Source organism: Sprattus sprattus (assembly GCF_963457725.1).
Source record: "Sprattus sprattus genome assembly, chromosome: 2".
NCBI classification, from domain to species: domain Eukaryota; kingdom Metazoa; phylum Chordata; class Actinopteri; order Clupeiformes; family Clupeidae; genus Sprattus; species Sprattus sprattus.
The window spans coordinates 45,248,792-45,265,934 of NC_137921.1; the positions used below are offsets into that span (position 1 = coordinate 45,248,792).

At 43.2% G+C, this 17,143-nt stretch overlaps 1 protein-coding gene across 1 annotated transcript in view; it reads left to right on the plus strand.

Moving 5' to 3' along the window:
* Positions 1–17,143, plus strand: part of dennd1b (DENN/MADD domain containing 1B) — a gene marked incomplete at its 5' end in the record, with an annotated part of 98,397 nt that overhangs the window by 57,863 nt on the left and 23,391 nt on the right. Inside the window, 4 exons of the mRNA XM_080860786.1 lie at positions 1,804–1,904; positions 4,738–4,783; positions 5,957–6,058; positions 15,275–15,400. Coding sequence (XP_080716912.1) covers positions 1,804–1,904; positions 4,738–4,783; positions 5,957–6,058; positions 15,275–15,400 — 375 coding nt within the window. The remainder of the gene's footprint in view (positions 1–1,803; positions 1,905–4,737; positions 4,784–5,956; positions 6,059–15,274; positions 15,401–17,143) is intronic.

Sequence of the window (17,143 nt, forward strand, 5' to 3'; positions counted from 1 at the left end):
AAATTGTGTACCTTTTTTCTCTCTAAAATTGATGTTCTTCAAAGGTTTTATCTGAGTTTCTGTACAGCCCCTCCTCAGTTGGAGATACAGAAAGCCTTTAAACTGGATTATGAATCACTGTCAAATCAGCCTCTCCTCGAAACTGAGTTTGAAATAATTGGCCTTAGCTGGGCATGTTTTTCTGCTGTTGGCCAGTACCTCAGTGCAGTGAGGGGCAGGTGGAGGGGGGAGGGGTGAGGGGGATGTAGATTGGACCGCATGTTGGTGGAAGCAGGGTCAGGTCCCTCAGGAGCAAGAGGGAGACAGTAGCCTGTTGACACCACTGCAGTCTCCTAACCTGTGACCGCTGACCTGCCTGTACTGCCGTTTAATGAGCAGTTTAGGCTGGGAAGAAAAGGGGGCAGAGGGCTTTTATTTCGATTCACATCAGCAACAAGGGATGGGTATGTTTTGTCTAATGTTCATAGGATTTAATAGTGTTTACTTTTTCCCCATCATGAATATTATTGGATATGTCACCTTGTAAATATTTTTTCCCAAACTCTTGTTAGAACCCATACATGAATATAAATAATTATGTGCCAGACACCAGTTGAAATATTAACATTTATTTTGCTTACATTTTTTATCTGTATTATTTTTGACTGGAGGGCATAGTTTGTAGATAATTTTAGTTTGACTGTATTTATTTTACAAAAGCACACCACAGACTTTCTCACTTGGAGGAACAGGGTCCTCCGCCTTTTCACTATCCCCCCCCCAAAGCCTGGCCGTTAAGCTTGGCCGCTTTCTCCGGTCAATTGTGACATTGCGTGTGTCAGTGAGCAAGGGGGATTGGTGTTGGGCATGCAAGGGTGTGTGTGTGTCCGTTGGGTGTTCCCTTGGTAGTGCTGCGCCTTGCGGTTAGCACGTTGCGAAGAGGGGGAGGAGCTCCAATGGTGGCAGAGCATTGCGGCGGTCCCAGCGGCCTCGGGGGCTGCCGTCGGGGCGCTGCCGTCTCTCTTGGCTAACTCATGTTTCATTCTCTGGCAATTTGCCCTAATGAAGCCCTGTGGGATGCCACAGACCTCTGTTCTCTTTCCATATTTAATCATGTTATTTTAATCCGGGAAGAGGGGCCAGGAAAAACCAGGCCCTGGGGTAAAGCAGGTCATTACAATTGCCAGGTAGAGAGTGTGTGTGTGTGTGTGTGTGTGTGTGGGAAGGGGGGGAGGGGGGGAGGGGGTTGGGGGGCATGCTTGCTTGTGCGTTCTGTGTATGTGGCCAGATGAGCTGTAAAACTGGATTTTGTCGACATGAAACACACCTTGTTGATACCCAACATATGTGTCAATGTATGTATTATATTCTTTTGTTGAGGAAATTGAAGATTGTGTCTGCTCAGATCAAATGAAAGAATGTGTTGAGTGCATGTAGTCAGGGGAGACTTTCCTGCAAGTTCTTTACACTTGGGCCTGTGAGGTAACAAGAAAAGCTTTAGCTAGGTCGTACCTGTGCTGTACAAAGCCCCCCTCCCAAAAACATCTGTTAACAAAATATAGAGAAATGCATATCTTTGTGTTTGGATGTGTGAGTAGGATGTAAGTCAAAGCCCCCTTTGTAAACCTAGTTTATGATGTAAGGTGTGTGTGCGTGTGTGTGCGTGTGTGTGTGTGTGTGTGTGTGTGTGTGCACGTGTGTGTGTGCACACTCTTACATGCTCAGTTTGAGCAGGTAATATTTTACTGCTTTAGGAGAGGGTGAGTTTTAGTTCTCCCGGGTTGAGTTTTCATCATGGTGCTCTTGTGTTCTCTCACTCCTCAGTTAACTGCATGTGTTCACGGTGCTGCCTCCATGCTGTTCCCAATGTACTGGCAACACATATACATCCCCGTGCTTCCACCTCATCTGCTGGACTACTGCTGGTAAGGCTCACCGCTCTCGGCTCCTTTCATTTTTACTCCTCCCCTCTGCCTTCTGTGTGACTCTTTCAATCAATTTTTGTCCTCTTACTTTCTCTCTCGTTATTCCTTTCTTCCCTGTCTGAGTTTCCTACTGTCTCTCTTGCTTCTGTTGCTTTGTTTGTCGTCCTCGACATCTTAGTTTCCTTGCCCTCCTGTTTCCTGGCCTTTCCCTCACTCAGGCCTTGGCTTGGCAATTTATGTGTTTGCAAATGTGTGTATGTGTGTGTATATGTGGATTCAATAGGATATAGTGTATATGTGTTTTACTGTTTGTTTATTTGTTTATTTAGAAGGATTCCCATTAGCTCTACCCTTAGACAGAGTTACTTTTCGTGGGGTCCACATTTAAGACTTACATACAAATATCAAAACATTTAAAACATACATTACAATACCAATATCTAACATTTAAAACATACATTGCAATACCAATATCTAACATTTAAACCATACATTACGATACCTATATCAACATTTAAAATACAAAATATAATGATCATACAATTTTAAATACAAAAAAATAACGATCATACAATTTTACATTGCAAGCGAGAACTGCGAACCCTGTAAGAAAGCACTACCCATTTATGTACAGTGCATCTCCATCTAGTGTCACAAGTATGCTGTATCCAAGTGTTTCATTATTTGCTTTTTGAACATACATTTACGTGTCACATTCATAATTTCTGTTGGTAATAGGTTCCAAGACTTCATGGCTCTGTATCCCACAGTGCGTTTCATTAGACTTGAAACTTGAAATCTTGCTTTTGAAACAAGGAAACCTATATCAAGTAACATTGAAGAAATATTCTGTTAATTAAATTGTTAAAGCTTGTATAATTTATTTGCTGTTTCTTGTTGGGTAACTTGTGTTATATGTTCATCAATGTTAATTGTTGTACACCTTTTTGGCTTGTGCCGCATCTCCAGTTTTTTCACTATTGCCAGTAATATCTTGCACAGACTCCTGTCTCCTATTCCATACATGTCTCCACCTCTGGAGAACTTGTTCTCTCTTTCCACACAGCAACAGCAATGAAGATTCCCAATCACTCCTCTAAATATTGGATTGTCTCAGCTAGTTGTCACGATGGTCCCAGAGGCTGCAGTGTAGAGCTGAGACAATATATATATATATATTAGATATTACAGAAACATCCAAACACGGACATCTGACATACTTCGAATGAAAGTTACGCTAAATTAAAGATAAATACGAGAGAGTAGTGCTTTTTTCCTTTCGCAAGGAGCACCACTAGTGTCCTGTGAGGAGGTGTTAGCGGGTTAGCACATCCTGGCTCTAATGAAGGCTGTGACCACAGGCTTTAACGTAAGGCTCTGGGCTGTGTTCGACAGTTGGGCCGATTAGCCAGCTCTGTTTCCACCACTCCGGGCTGAGGAAAAGTGAGCCCTGTCAGTAAATTGGTGGGAGCTCTCTTTGGGGGTTTCCATCCGGGCTGCATAAAAAACATACCAAGTAATAAAAGAGCTGAGCAGAGTAGAAGCTTGGAACACCTGCTGACCTCCTCTGATTTGTTGTCATATTTATTAGACTGGATAGGATTGCACAATATGTTTGCGCTCATGTCACCATCGGCACACACTGCACCAGAGATCGTGTTCCAATTCCACAAATCATTCCTTGGATGCGGTTTCATGGCCGAATATCAAGTGAATATTTTGATGGTTGTGAGGAACAGAGGCTAATTCATGTGTGTGTCAGTTTTTTTCCAGCAAAACCACACTCACTATTATATATTAATTTCTCTAAATACACCTTCACTGACAGCTTAATATGATGATGATGAATTCTGCCTGGGACTAACCTGATTGCGCTCATCCAAGTGGGTGTTGTGCCTTTTGAGATAATTCATTCATTCATTTTAGCCACCCCCTCCCCTGTTCAACACGAACACAATTACTTGTTGACAACAACGAGGTTAGACGGTGCGAGGCATGGCCCATTATAGTGTGTACTGTATTGTGCAGGTGCAAAACAGTATGTTTGTGTGTGTGTGTGTGTGTGTGTGTGTGTGTGTGTGTGTGTGTGTGTGTGTGTGTGTGTGTGTGTGTGTGTGTGTGTGTGTGTGTGTGTGTTGGGAAGAGGGAGTATGTGGCTGTGTGTGAAGGGAAATGAAAGGCACCACTGAGAGGGGTGGCTATTGGCCTGCGAACAGCAGTCTTGACCAGATGCTTCCTCGTGTGTGTGTGTGTGTGTGTGTGTGTGTAAAGTGCATAGAGCTCAGCACCATTACCCAGCGCTAACCTGATTTGAGTAGCCGGCCGCCTTAGAAGAGGCGAATACCAAACGCTCCAATCTAATTACCCAGAAACCGCCACCACAAGCGCAGAGCAGCCCCGCTAACGCTTACGTCTGTTCCCAGAACAGCCCCCTCCGCTCATGGCCCCCGTCTGCCAGGAAAACAAAGCATCTCCACTCAGAACTCCTTTACTGAAATCTCTAGACTCTTGGCAGAAGATGATGATAACATGAATTTTGTTGATATGTGTTTTTCTTTATTGTCGTTTCTTGCATACCCTATATACAGAACTCAGATTAATCACCATAACTTTTTTTGTAGGTCAACATACACAGCATATATTGAGGACTTTACCCATACTTGTTGCTTATTGCCATTTTTCAATAATGGTATTGTAAGGAAAAACAGGCTAGAAAGTGATGGAATAGAATGATTGTTGATTAGTTGGACTGACTGGTTAGTTGTGTAGTTGGTATGTTTTTCTAATGACTGTGGTTTGTCGCCCCCCCCCCCCCCCCCCCCTCTTTTTACAGTGCACCCATGCCATATTTGATTGGCGTTCATCTCAGTCTCCTAGAGGTAAGTAATGCTGTGGGGCCTCAGGCCACGCTGCTTTTCACAGTCTCTCTGTCACTCGCCCTTGCTTCAACACACACTCACAACTGAAAGACGTGTTTGTTGAAATGCTATGTTGGCTGATGTTTCACAGGGATTGCATTAGTACATGGATGAGAGGATGGGGAATTTAGTTTTTTTTGGTCACCCAGACTAAAACAGACATGCCCCCAAGAATTTTTTTCGCCATTTTATTTGCATAATATTAAATTATAATGAATATTTTGCTTCTGTCTCTTGAGCACCAAACCAAACAACTAAGACTAAAAACTCAAAACAGGAAACTGTCAGATTATATTTTTTTGCCTCTGTTTTAAAAAAAAATCTGCTTTGGAAAACAAAAAGTGTGTGTGTGGTGCTGTTGGAGCGGCAGTGGTGATGCGCACCTGCGTTTGATGTAGGTGACAGTAGGAGGCGCCGGCGGAATTTATCACACTCCGCATTAGTGACAGCCCCCCCCCCCCACCCCTCTCCACACACACACACACACACACACACACACACACACACACACACACACACACACACACACACACACACACACACAGACACAGCCACACACACACACACACACACACACACACAGACACATTCACGATACAGCGGGTAATTAGACTAAATCAATGTGCAAGCCTCTGCAGAAAAGACTGTCAGAAGTGACAGGCCAGAAACGAAGGCACAAACGAACAAGCAAATATGTGGCTATTTCCCGTCCCCACCTGCACTGCACTGGCGATATTGTTTATGGAGTTTGACGTTGCCAGAACAGTATTTCATGCCAGAACTCAGTACTTTATGTTCCAGTGTAAGACAGACCTCCAAAACACATATTAGTGTTCTCACATTTTTTTGTATGAAAGGTTTGCTATTTTCAATTTCAACATTTTAACACATTATAATTTTTCGCATCATTAGTTGCAAATCCTTTGCAAATGAAATCAGATTTTGAATGGAATACTTTTTCTGCATGTGTCAAAAAGTTTACAAGAGCAAAAAAAAGAGTGTGGAGATAGCGGTGAGAGACGTGTACTGAGAGAGGGTTTTGTGTGTGTGTGTGTTTTTATGGGGTAAAGTAGATTGCAAAGAAATGAAAATGTGTATGATTGAGGTGTGTAAGTATTTGTTTCTCTGTCACAGAGAGTGAAGAGCAGGTCGCTGGAAGACGTGGTGATCCTGAACGTGGACACAAACACACTGGAGAGCCCGTCGGATGATCTGCGAAATCTACCTAGCGATGTGGTGAGTGTCCTACACACACACACACACACACACACACAAACACTCTACGTCCATAGATACCCATACACCGCTGCAAGTAATACTTTTACACACAAACCAATTCTCATTAAATCTCCATCATACACATCTTAGTTCACATACACTGATACACACAATCACCATCTCACAGCATTTCACCCTAGCTTGTGACCCTGCCAATTTAATAAACACATTCACACTGGCCACGTAGAGGAAGAAAGAAAGTGCAAGAGACGAAAATGAACTGTGCTCGGCTTCTCACCATCGTTAGGCAGTGCCGCCGGTGGCTTCTGTGATTGTCGCGTGGGCCGAGACCACCCCGTCTCCCACGGTGACGTTTGTTTGTTTTATTTATTTATTTCTCTGAAGCCACGTATCCTTGCCAGGCAGCCTTCACCGCATCGGAGAACGTTTTTGCCTTCATCTCTCCTTTTTTTCTCCCTCTTCTGGCCTCTTTCTCGCTCCCACTCCTCCTTTTTGTTTTAACGATTTTTTTAAACCGAGTGTGTGTGAGCGAGAGAGAGAGAGGAAGAGCGAGAGAGATGGAAAGAGAGAGATGGAAGAAAGTGAGGGGAAAGAAGGGGGCCAATTATCAGTGGCGATGTCCTGCGCCACCTGCCAGCGCCTCCTCTCTTTAATTATGGCGAGGGCGACACGGCAGCCGGCGCAACAGGAAACGGAGCTGCCGCTGTCTCTGCCGCCGCTGCACAGGGTCACCGGCCTGTCGATCAGCAACCCTCCTTCCTTCCTTCCCTCCTTCTTTCTCTTCATTCTCGTGGTGTACAGATTGGTGTGGTTTTCCTGGTCTCCTTTTTCTCTGTCACTGTTTATTATACGTTATTCCATCTTTTCCGAGTTGGGAGAGACAGGAGTGTGGTTGCTTGTGTGTGCCTATGTGTATTTGTGTGTCTGCATGTTTGGAATGTGTGTGTAAATATTTTCGCTTGTGTGTTTATAGGAATTTAGATCTCCGTCTGTCTTTAGATGAAGATCTGCTATTTGTGGCTCAATTCGCTGCTGCTATTTGACCACATAGAGGAGCCCACAGACCATTCTGTGACACTTCTGTCCATGCACCCATTATACACCACCCACACCACACCACACACACACACACTCACTCACTCACTCACACACACTCACACACCGCCACCACTACCACCAAATTCCTTAATGAAAATCTAAGTGAGCGTTCCCTTAAAAATCGTTTGTTTCAACGTGACAGAAGCAGGCAAAGGGAACAGGCGTCTTTGTGTGGAAAGTGATAAATGAAGTGGCGTCGCACTGTGTTTGCTTTGATCCCCGCTCACCGTCTCTCGCCGACTAATGACAGAACATAGTCTGCGTATCACGTTGAATTAGCCATTGTGAAGCAAATATGTCACCTGCGCGCTGATGTATTTATTGCTTCCTCTTCACCGCTCTTTTTTCCCTCTCTTATGTGTATGGCTTTTGCACACACTCTGGTCCGCATCCTCTCTTGTGGATGGAATGGGATTAGTCAGAGTTCGTGATCAAGGGAATAAATGACTAAATTACTGTCTTTGTCTCATAGTGTTAAGGTTAAGATTTTATTATTAAAAATTAAATGTGCAAGAATCACTGGATTGTAAAATACTGTGATATTAGACCATCTACAGCTTAGGCTTTTCAATACTGTAATATCTAAGTCCAGTACTGGTTTAATATACGTTTTTCTTTTTGTTTTAAGTAAGTAAAAAAAGTATTTATTAGAGTATTTAATACATTTAGTATTTATAAGACAAAAATCATAAAATTGCAACTTTTTGTCAGAAGGGGTTCCTTATTTGACAACTGATAGTGTGAGACTGTACACACACACACACACACACACACACACACACACACACACACACAAACACACACAAATACAATTCCCCCTGACGTCCATAAAGATAAATATAATAAAACAGAGCCTTGAGCATTTCTGTTCCCTTTTTTCTCTAGTCCTTTGTGTTATTTCAGAAGAGGGTCTCCTATTGATTGAAGCCAAGCCTTCTGAGATTCATCCAATTACGTGTTAGGGCAGCCGTACACCGAGCATGTGGACTCCATTACAGGGATGGTCTGACCACTGGCCTGGCTTTCAGAGGGGTTAGGGGTCACACTTGTGCTGCATTACCCAAACTTTTTTTTCCGGGGCGAGGGTGTACAGGACCTTCGTCGGGTTCCTCCCCTGTCCAGCACTTAATGGCCATTTCTCCCAATTTCACACATAATATTTCAGATTTATTGGCTATTACAAATGCTACCACGCCGGTAGCGGTTCCGCCCAATACACATGCATAGACACACACACACACACACGCGCGCGCGCTAGAAAAGTCAACTTTCCGGGATTCACAAATCGGGATGATAATTAGTTTGCCCTCAAATACAAGACATAGCGATGTGTTTGTGGCAAATAATTAGGTTCGGTAGGTGGATAAGTTGTGTTTTCCGAGGTCAGGATTTATATAGTTACATTCAGGAGGTATTGGTGGCGACAATGTCACTTGCATAAATCTCCAGATTTAATCATTTTTGATTTGTCATTTGAGAAAAAACAACAAGTTTTTCCACTTACATTTGTGGCTAAAAATACACAATAAATGATGCAGGCGCTGAACTGAGCCACTCTCGTGTTTTTGTTTCTTTTTCCAGCACTACACAGTTCTAAAAGCCTGAGCACCATGTTTGACCATAAGTAGCCCTGTAAAGCCCCTAATTAAAACGACAAAGAGCATCTCTATCATGAGCGGTGGAACTAACACGCCCTGTGCTGCAACTGCATTCCCTGCAGCGCTCCAGAGGTTCTCTACTCGTCCAACGGATCAAATGAATCTCTCCCTTCGTCCTGACGTAGCTCAGTTTTGAAACAGCCTGTAACTCATAGCCTGTCAGGGAATGTCCTGCATGGGGCAGCCTCTGCCTTTAGCACTGTCAGTCTACACTCGGACATGCTTATATTCCCTTCCAGGAGAGGAACTACAAATACTGAGAATCTCCTCACAGTCTAGAGAGGGAGCAGCCGAAGCCGCGGAAATGCCGGCAGTAGGCATGTGTATGGATGCAATCGCTGTTAATTGACTGATGCATTATCGGCAGTAGGCATGTGAATGGATACGAGTGCTGTTATTTGACTGATGCATTATCAAGCTTTTATTTTTAAATTTAGGGGTAAAGTTTTTCTCCATTATTTAATCTTTCTTTTCTTACCCCCCCCCCCCCCCCCCCCCCCCTCTTATTTATAATTAATCATAAAGTGTCAGGAAGGACAGATACAGTAATTACATTTGCTGTTTTCAAGGTTTCTGAGAAAGAAAGCCAAATGTGCGAAGCGTTTGTTTGTTTTCACCCTTGATGAAGGTAGTTGTTATCATTATTTCTCCTTTATTCTTGCTCCCCGGCTCTGAGATCTCGTGGAACTCTCCCACATCTTCCCTGATTTTCAATCTTAATTGGTGTTAGCCGGGTAAAAAGAAACATACTTTTTTCCTTGTGTTGTCATTAAAACCCGCTAAAAATAGGAGCTTGGGAATCCATTACAGACGGTAGCAAACAATTTAAGTCTGAATTAGATTTCTGTTTCATCCTGTTTATACTCTGCCTTACAAGCGCAAGGCTGTTATGTTGTGTGTATGCGTGTGTATGTGTGTTTCTCTTCCTCTTCATGAAATATTCCTTTTGTCATTATTATCACTAGTTAAAAAGCAAAAAGAAAGATATAAAGGTGTGTTGTTTGTATCTGCAGTTCCGATCTCACTTCTTTTCTTGTCTTTAGCTGCTATCCACCTTTTTTCTTTCTCTCCCTCTCGCTGTACACTCCCCCCCCCCCCCCCCCCCGCCCTTCGTCTGTTGCCTCGCAGACACAGCGTATATGCTTGCACCCATCCCACGTTTGATCTCGTGTGTGTTTTTTTTTGTTTTTGTTTCCTTTTTCAGTCTTCTCAATCAGCAGGCTGGGTTTAAAGTATGCACACCCACTTCTTGTGTATTAGGCCACCAAAAGCAAGGGAACAAATCAAATGAGAGAAACTCTACAATTTGGTTCTGTGCTCTGAGATCACGGCAGTGCAAAGAATGGAGAAAAAAAAGTGTTGTGCTTCTAATTGGAAGTTCAGCATGACTTCTGACACTCACACACACACACACACACACACACACAGAAAAAAAGAGACAGTGAGGCAACACCATCTGAACATGACAAACAGACGTTCCTTTCCAAGAGCAGAAAGAAGTTATTGATTACACTCATGCCCATCCTGAACATGCATGTTCATTTTGGTGTGTGTGTATGGATATGAAAGGAGCACTCGCTCCGATCTCTCACACACGCACACACACACACACACACACACACACACACACACACACACACACACACACACACACACACACACACACACACACATACAGGCATACACACACACACACATCCAGGCATACACACAAACACACACACATATACACACACACACACAGACACACACACTAACTTTTAGCTATTGCAAATAATCTTGTCCTGAGATAGTCAAATGTCAATAATCAATAATTACTACTCTTCACAAGCCCCTTAAAATGTCAAATATATATATATCTACATACACATTTACATTACACATGTTGGAGGAATGTCTTCTATCGTTTTGACATGTCGTTGTCGTTATGACCGACGGACAATACATTATCCCGCTTATTATACGGTAACTTGCCAAAAACGATAGAAGACATTCCTCCAACATACCTCTTTTTAATGATTTAGTTGCCGTTTCATGAGTCCCGTTTAGAAATAAATAGTTCTTCAAGCAAATAGAACTTTGAAGTTTCAGGTGTTGCATAGCTACCCATTACTTGCTGACTTCAAATTACTGTCTACTGTTGCGTTAAAATGACTGGACTTCTGGCGGAATGATATGAAAGATGTGAATTAGAAGTACAAAACCCGTTGCCAATGACAGCGGTGATTATCTTTCGCAGAGGTCTGTTAGCAGGAATTTATGTATGGGTATGACGTAGGGATGGCCCATTCAAATCAACGGTACTTTTTGGAACATTCTGAAGAGCCGTATAATAAAGATATATATTTACTAAGTGCTTTGTGGTCAGATTGTTTTATTTTTTGTTTCAGTGAAGTTGTATAGTCACTGGAAAAGATAGGAAAGTGACAGTTTTGTTTTGAGGTTTGGTGAGAGTAGATTAATATAGAATGAGATTTTAAAGTGTCTATTATTTTCTTTTTGTTTAAATTTGCACATCTCATATGTTTGCTGTATCTTATAACTAATAACTAAGTACAGTATTTTTTAGCATTATCTTGTGTTGGAATACCTTTTGAAATATTTGTCATTGATTTGTGAGTGCAGATTTTTACAGTTTGAAATCCTAGAGTTCCTATGCTGACAGAAGCTTCATAAGTGCTCCTTTCTACCATAACTGTAATATTTAGATGCTTAAATGTGGTTAATAGAATGGCAGTTTTTCTGCATCATTCACTTGAGTTTGACCTATTCAACGCCCCATTCAATGTTTAAAATCAAGAGCCAGGGGAGTTTATGAAAATAAAGTATATTACATTAGCATGCATTATGTCAATATGTCTTAAGAAAACTTAAATATCATAATGACTTTAATTGCAGTAATACATTTTCGATTTTAATCCTTTCACTTATTTATAATTTAAGTTTAGCGCTTGTGTGTCTGCGTGAGTGTTTTCTTGTGTGTGTGTGTATGTTTCTTTGTATGCGCATACAATATATGCACACAATTTGGAGTGCAACACATCAAAAGAGAGCAGAAGATTTTCATAACTATTTCTTTTTTTTCTTTGTAGTGCTTTAATTGCATCCCCACGGCTTTCCATCCCTGGACAGAATCCTTAAACAAAACATTTTTTTCTTCTTCTTAAAGCTCCTCTCCGACTTTCTCGGTGAGGGTCATATTTAGGCAGAACTCTTTGAGATCTAATGCTTATTTTCTCTTTTTCCCCTCATTTGTTTGGTGGTAGGGATGAGTTTTAATATTTATTCATTACATTTAATTATTCGTGTTGTCTTTCTCCCTCTCTCTCTGTCACAGAACAACTTGTTTTGTGCCATTTGACATTCTTAAAGGTTACTTTTGGACTATTTTTAAAACCAAGGGAGAATTGTTTCATCGTGTTTTAACGATGGCTGTTTATTGTATTTGCGATTGTTAATTGAATCCCAGCGATCCCAAAGCTCACGTCCCTCACCTCTAAACTCAAACAAACAAAAGTTGTGATGATGATATGATGATGCAGACAGCCGGGTCCTTTTGTCCAATGTGACTGCTGAAGTGGGAAGGTGAGTGCTAAAGGTGATCTTGAAAGAGTATCTCCCTGTAATTATCAATTGCATGGACAGCTCTGCTAGAACTAGATTGTATAGGCTGGTGTCTCTTTCTGCTGTGAGGTTGAAGACCTTTTGGACTTCACTCATCTCAATGGAGTCCTTCACTGAGAGGCTCTCATTCATCATTTGGTTACATTCATGGCATCTGTGTTCCTGTGCGTAGTTGATGACTAGATTCTGTTGGTTTATCAACAGGTGGTACATTAGAACCGATTTTCTTGCATTCTTGTTGCATATATACAGACAAACACACAAAAATGCTTGTTGTCCATGCATCATGCTTTGTATTATCTTATACTTTGTATCATCTATAAACCCTCCCTTTCAAGACACACACACACACACACACACACACACCTACGCAGTGATCATTGGGTGCTGGGACGAGGCAGACAGCTACTGGCACATCTCGGCTTCACTCCTTTCCTCCAGCGAGACCGTTGCGCACCTGCTAATTATCCTCCCCAGCTGCCCAGTTAAATGGAGATCTGTTTCTGTGCGCGACCCCTCACCCCTGCTCTTTACTTTGACGCACTTCAAACCCCATCAGGGGTGGGGCTGGGGGGTGTTGGGAGGGGTTGAGAAGGGGGGGGGGTGATTCTAATGAGGCTCCGTGTAGCGGCCTTCCACGGGCTGACAAAGTCACGCGACGCACTTTAATCCGCGGCCATCCTCCCTTGATGTAAATTGAAAAGATCACAGCTATTGGGAAAAGACCTTTACTGGAAAGGCCCCCTTTTCTCTCTCTGCATAGATTAGGAATACCATAACTCGACCGCCACCCCACACCTCCCACTACCACCACCACATTCCCTCCCATCCACCTCCCCCCACCATAATATCCTCTGCCTCACCGCTACAATGCTAAAGTTATAATTGGACCCAATGGGGGGGAGAGCGTCTTTGATCAGATCATAGGCCCGGTGACTTTACACTAAAAAATGTCACTGCCAAATAGGTTTGTCACCTGTAGAGCCAAGCGTCAATCCTCTGATGCTACTGCAGCTCTCTCCTCGTTAGCATTACTCAAAGTATAATAGTTAATTAGCCTGACAGATCAATTACCGCCTCCACTTGCCTGATGAGGTGCATGTGCCACTATCAAAAACCCAGTTATTCATTTGAAGGTTTATTGCCATAGCTTTGCCCCCTTGCAAGCTGATAGCAGCTTGCTTTGTATCTGTGTTTTCTGCATGATCCTTTTTGTCTGTGTATGTGTGTGTGTGTGTGTGTGTGTGTGTGTGTGTGCTTGTTTGCGTGAGATGGATTTGCTATTCTTTTGTGCCCTGTTTTTTTTTTTTTTTTACTTCATAATTTTAAATATGGATTTTAAATTGAAACTGATTTGTGTGTTTTGCTTTCAGTTGCAGCTGCGTTAGTTTTCCATGGCATTTGGAAACAGCGACCAATCCTTTGAGTCTCATTAGACAATTTTTTTTTTCTCCCAACCACACCTTTTAGATGTTGATGAGCTCAGTAAACAGTGAAACCTCTGTTTTACATCCATCTTTATTTGTCTTCTGGGCCTGGTCCCCTCTCTGTTCTTTTTTTTCCCCCGTTCATTCCCCCTCTCTCTTTCTCCTGCTCCTCTCCCCCTCCCCTCCCCTTTCCTAGACTGACAGTTCATTTCCCTTTGATTTAAAACGAGGGGAAAAAGACAGTTAAATGAATTGTTGTGGAAAATCAGTTAACACACATCAGCATGAAATATTAATATGCCGCCGACTTTACATAAACATAAAAGTGCCTGTCGCCACATGGATATGCAGATGCCACTTGTTCATTTAGCTCAGCTAAACTTTTTTATGGTTTGTTTGATTCCTATGAACATTTGTGAAGGCACCTTTGGGACGTGGTGCAAAACTGTGAAAATGCCCAAAGGAGACACATGAGTGAGAGAAAGAGAGAGATGTGTCCATATTCTGTCACCCAGTGAGCTCAGGATTGACTTCAAGCTGACCCAAAGGTCCCTCTCAGTTATGGTACAATTTTGTGTAACATTTCAAATTATGTGTCAATGGGCAGTTGTAACCAGTTGCTTATCAAAGCCTGGAAAACAAGTCTTTCGGTCTGTTCTTAGTCTAAGTGCTTACAGTTCAGTTACTCTTGACATTACCCATTAACATAAGTGCTAATAGTTTACTGCTCGCTTACCCCTCATATTCAGCCATTGACAATGTTTTAAACTAAATAAAAAAAAAAGATAAATCCTGATGCCCTCTGTCAAAAGTCTTTTCCCCTAACTCTCTCTGATGGACATAATGTGTGTTGAGGTTGGAGTAGTGTTGTGCAGTGCATGTGTCCCATGTGGTGGTGAGAGTGATTTCTCCCCCTCGTTGATCTGAAGGTGCCGAAACTGCTTAAAACAAAGCCAAAATAGGTGATCCAATCTGTTGAAGAAAAAAAGGAGCCAATGCTCTGAGAAATCCTCAAGGCCAGAGTGTAGTAAGGCAGGACCTGAAAGAGAAGAGGAGATGGAGAGAGAGAGTGTGCTTGTTCCCCTTTCCTTTCAATCCCTCCAGCCCCCATCTCACTTCTCTCTCCCCTGCCATGGCCACAATTAACTGAGCAGCAGGTGCTCTCAGCAGCACAACAGATCCAGTAAGGGAGGGGCAGGACGGCGCCTCTTTATTCTCTCCCTCTCTTTTTTTTTTCCTCCTTCCTTTTTTCTGATGACCTGTAAATGTAACACTTCACACCCTGAATGGGTCCACCACTCCCTCCACCAATTTCAGAGGTGTTAACGTTCTTCTCTTTTTTTCTTCTCTTTCTCCCTCCGTCCCCTGCCTTCCTCCCTCCCTCCCTCCTTCTCTCGCTGTCCCAGGTCTCCAGCCTGAAGAGTAAGCTGAAGAAGCAGTCCACGGCGACGGGAAGCGGGGTGGCTCAGGCCTTCCTGCGCACTCAGGCGGCTCTGTTTGGCTCCTACCGTGACGCCCTGAGATACAGACCCGTAAGCCCCGCACACATTTGCATTGCAGCCTGTCACTCCATTTTCCCCCCGCCCAAGACATCTAACAGTTTGTTGAAGGTGTAATGGCATATTAAGCTGTGTCTGGTGTTCTGTGAGAAACGTCTCAAGGAGATTTGCCCTTGGGTTTGGGTTGGGTACCTTGGGACGAAGCTCTCTCTTAGAGGTGCAAGGTAAATAAAGCTGAATTGAGTTGTTCACCTCTCCTGTCCTGTACTTGAGCAGGTGAGTGACAGGTGAACATGTACACCCCCTTCACATCCACACCACCCATACCATCCCTCTATTCTTCACATCATCACTTCCCTCTTCACATATCTATTGTTCAGGGCCACATCAGTTTACATTGCAACAAAGCAGCTGTCATATGAAAGATTAAAAAAAAAAAAAAGATGAAAGATGTTCTCAGTAGAATTACCTGTTGGACTGTTGGGTCGGATGGACCTTTCAGCTAAAGAGCAGTAAGCAGCTGTTGAAAGCGGTGAAGGGGGCCTAATGATCCCCGTCCAGCCGAAGAGGAGGGCAGAGAGTCTCCCGTTTGGAAAAAGAGAGAGAGCAGAGGTGGGCCTGTCTGAAGCCTCTGAAATGTCAGATGCCGGACAGGCTCTTTGAAGAAGGGCCTTTCAGGCGTGCCAAACCGCCTTTCTTCTCTGCTTCTCAAACTCCCCAAGTGCATTTGCTCTCACAACCTGCCTTTACTCACGCACCCTGTCTTCCTGCACTTCAGCTGGGTTGCGCTGTGAAAAACAAAGTGTGTTGCCCCTACGTTTGTCAAATATGGCTGTGTTTGTTCCAGGAGTTGAGGGTAATTGGCTTGGGTAGGCCAACAGAGGAAAGATGCATAATTGATGTTTTGTTTTATTCTTTCTTTTGTGTGTGTGGGGGGGGGGATGGGGGGGTGGAATGAGAATGTCTATACACAAACATTCTCTTGTTTCTTGTGCAGAGAGTACTTCTTTTCGAAGTGGTCATGTTCTGACCTTATCAGGCTCAGACTCACAATACAGTGTTTGCTGTCCCACTAAAACATTTTTTAGAGCCCCAGAGGAGAGTAGCATCAAAGCCAGCTACACAGTTTTCCATCTCAACACTGTCCGGCTCAAGCAGACATTTTTCATAGGAGGCCTGAAGAACAGAACATGCTAACTAAAAACATTGTGACACTAACTGATTTTTCATTCACACACACACACACACACACACACACACACACACACACACACAAACAGGCAAGTTGAAAAAAAAACCTGTTTGGATGCAATGGGATGCTATGGAAAAATGTATCTGCATCTTCATGTGGATGTTATGAAATAATCAGTTGCCTGGTTGTACGTGTGTATCTATCGCTGATTTCGCCGTTTCAACAAAGAGAACACAGCTAAGCTAGAAGCTTCACATTCTGTATTCCATATGCTCCCTCCCTTGTATGTGCAGCGCGAAAGCACACACACACACACACACACACACACACACACAAAACATGCAGAGCTGTGATGTCCACAGCCCTTACCAAGCTGTACATGTTTTTTTCCCCCCCACTTATTCTCAGACAGTCTCGGTCATTTGCCAGTCTGCACCGGAATGAAAGCCACAACATTGTGACTTTGCCCCAGGCCACAGGCTATTAGCATTAGCATTGTGATTTCCTTAGATCATGTCGCTCTCCCTGGCAGGGACAGAAGGAGACTCGTAGAGTGCACATGTTCAGGTACATTCAGACTCCTC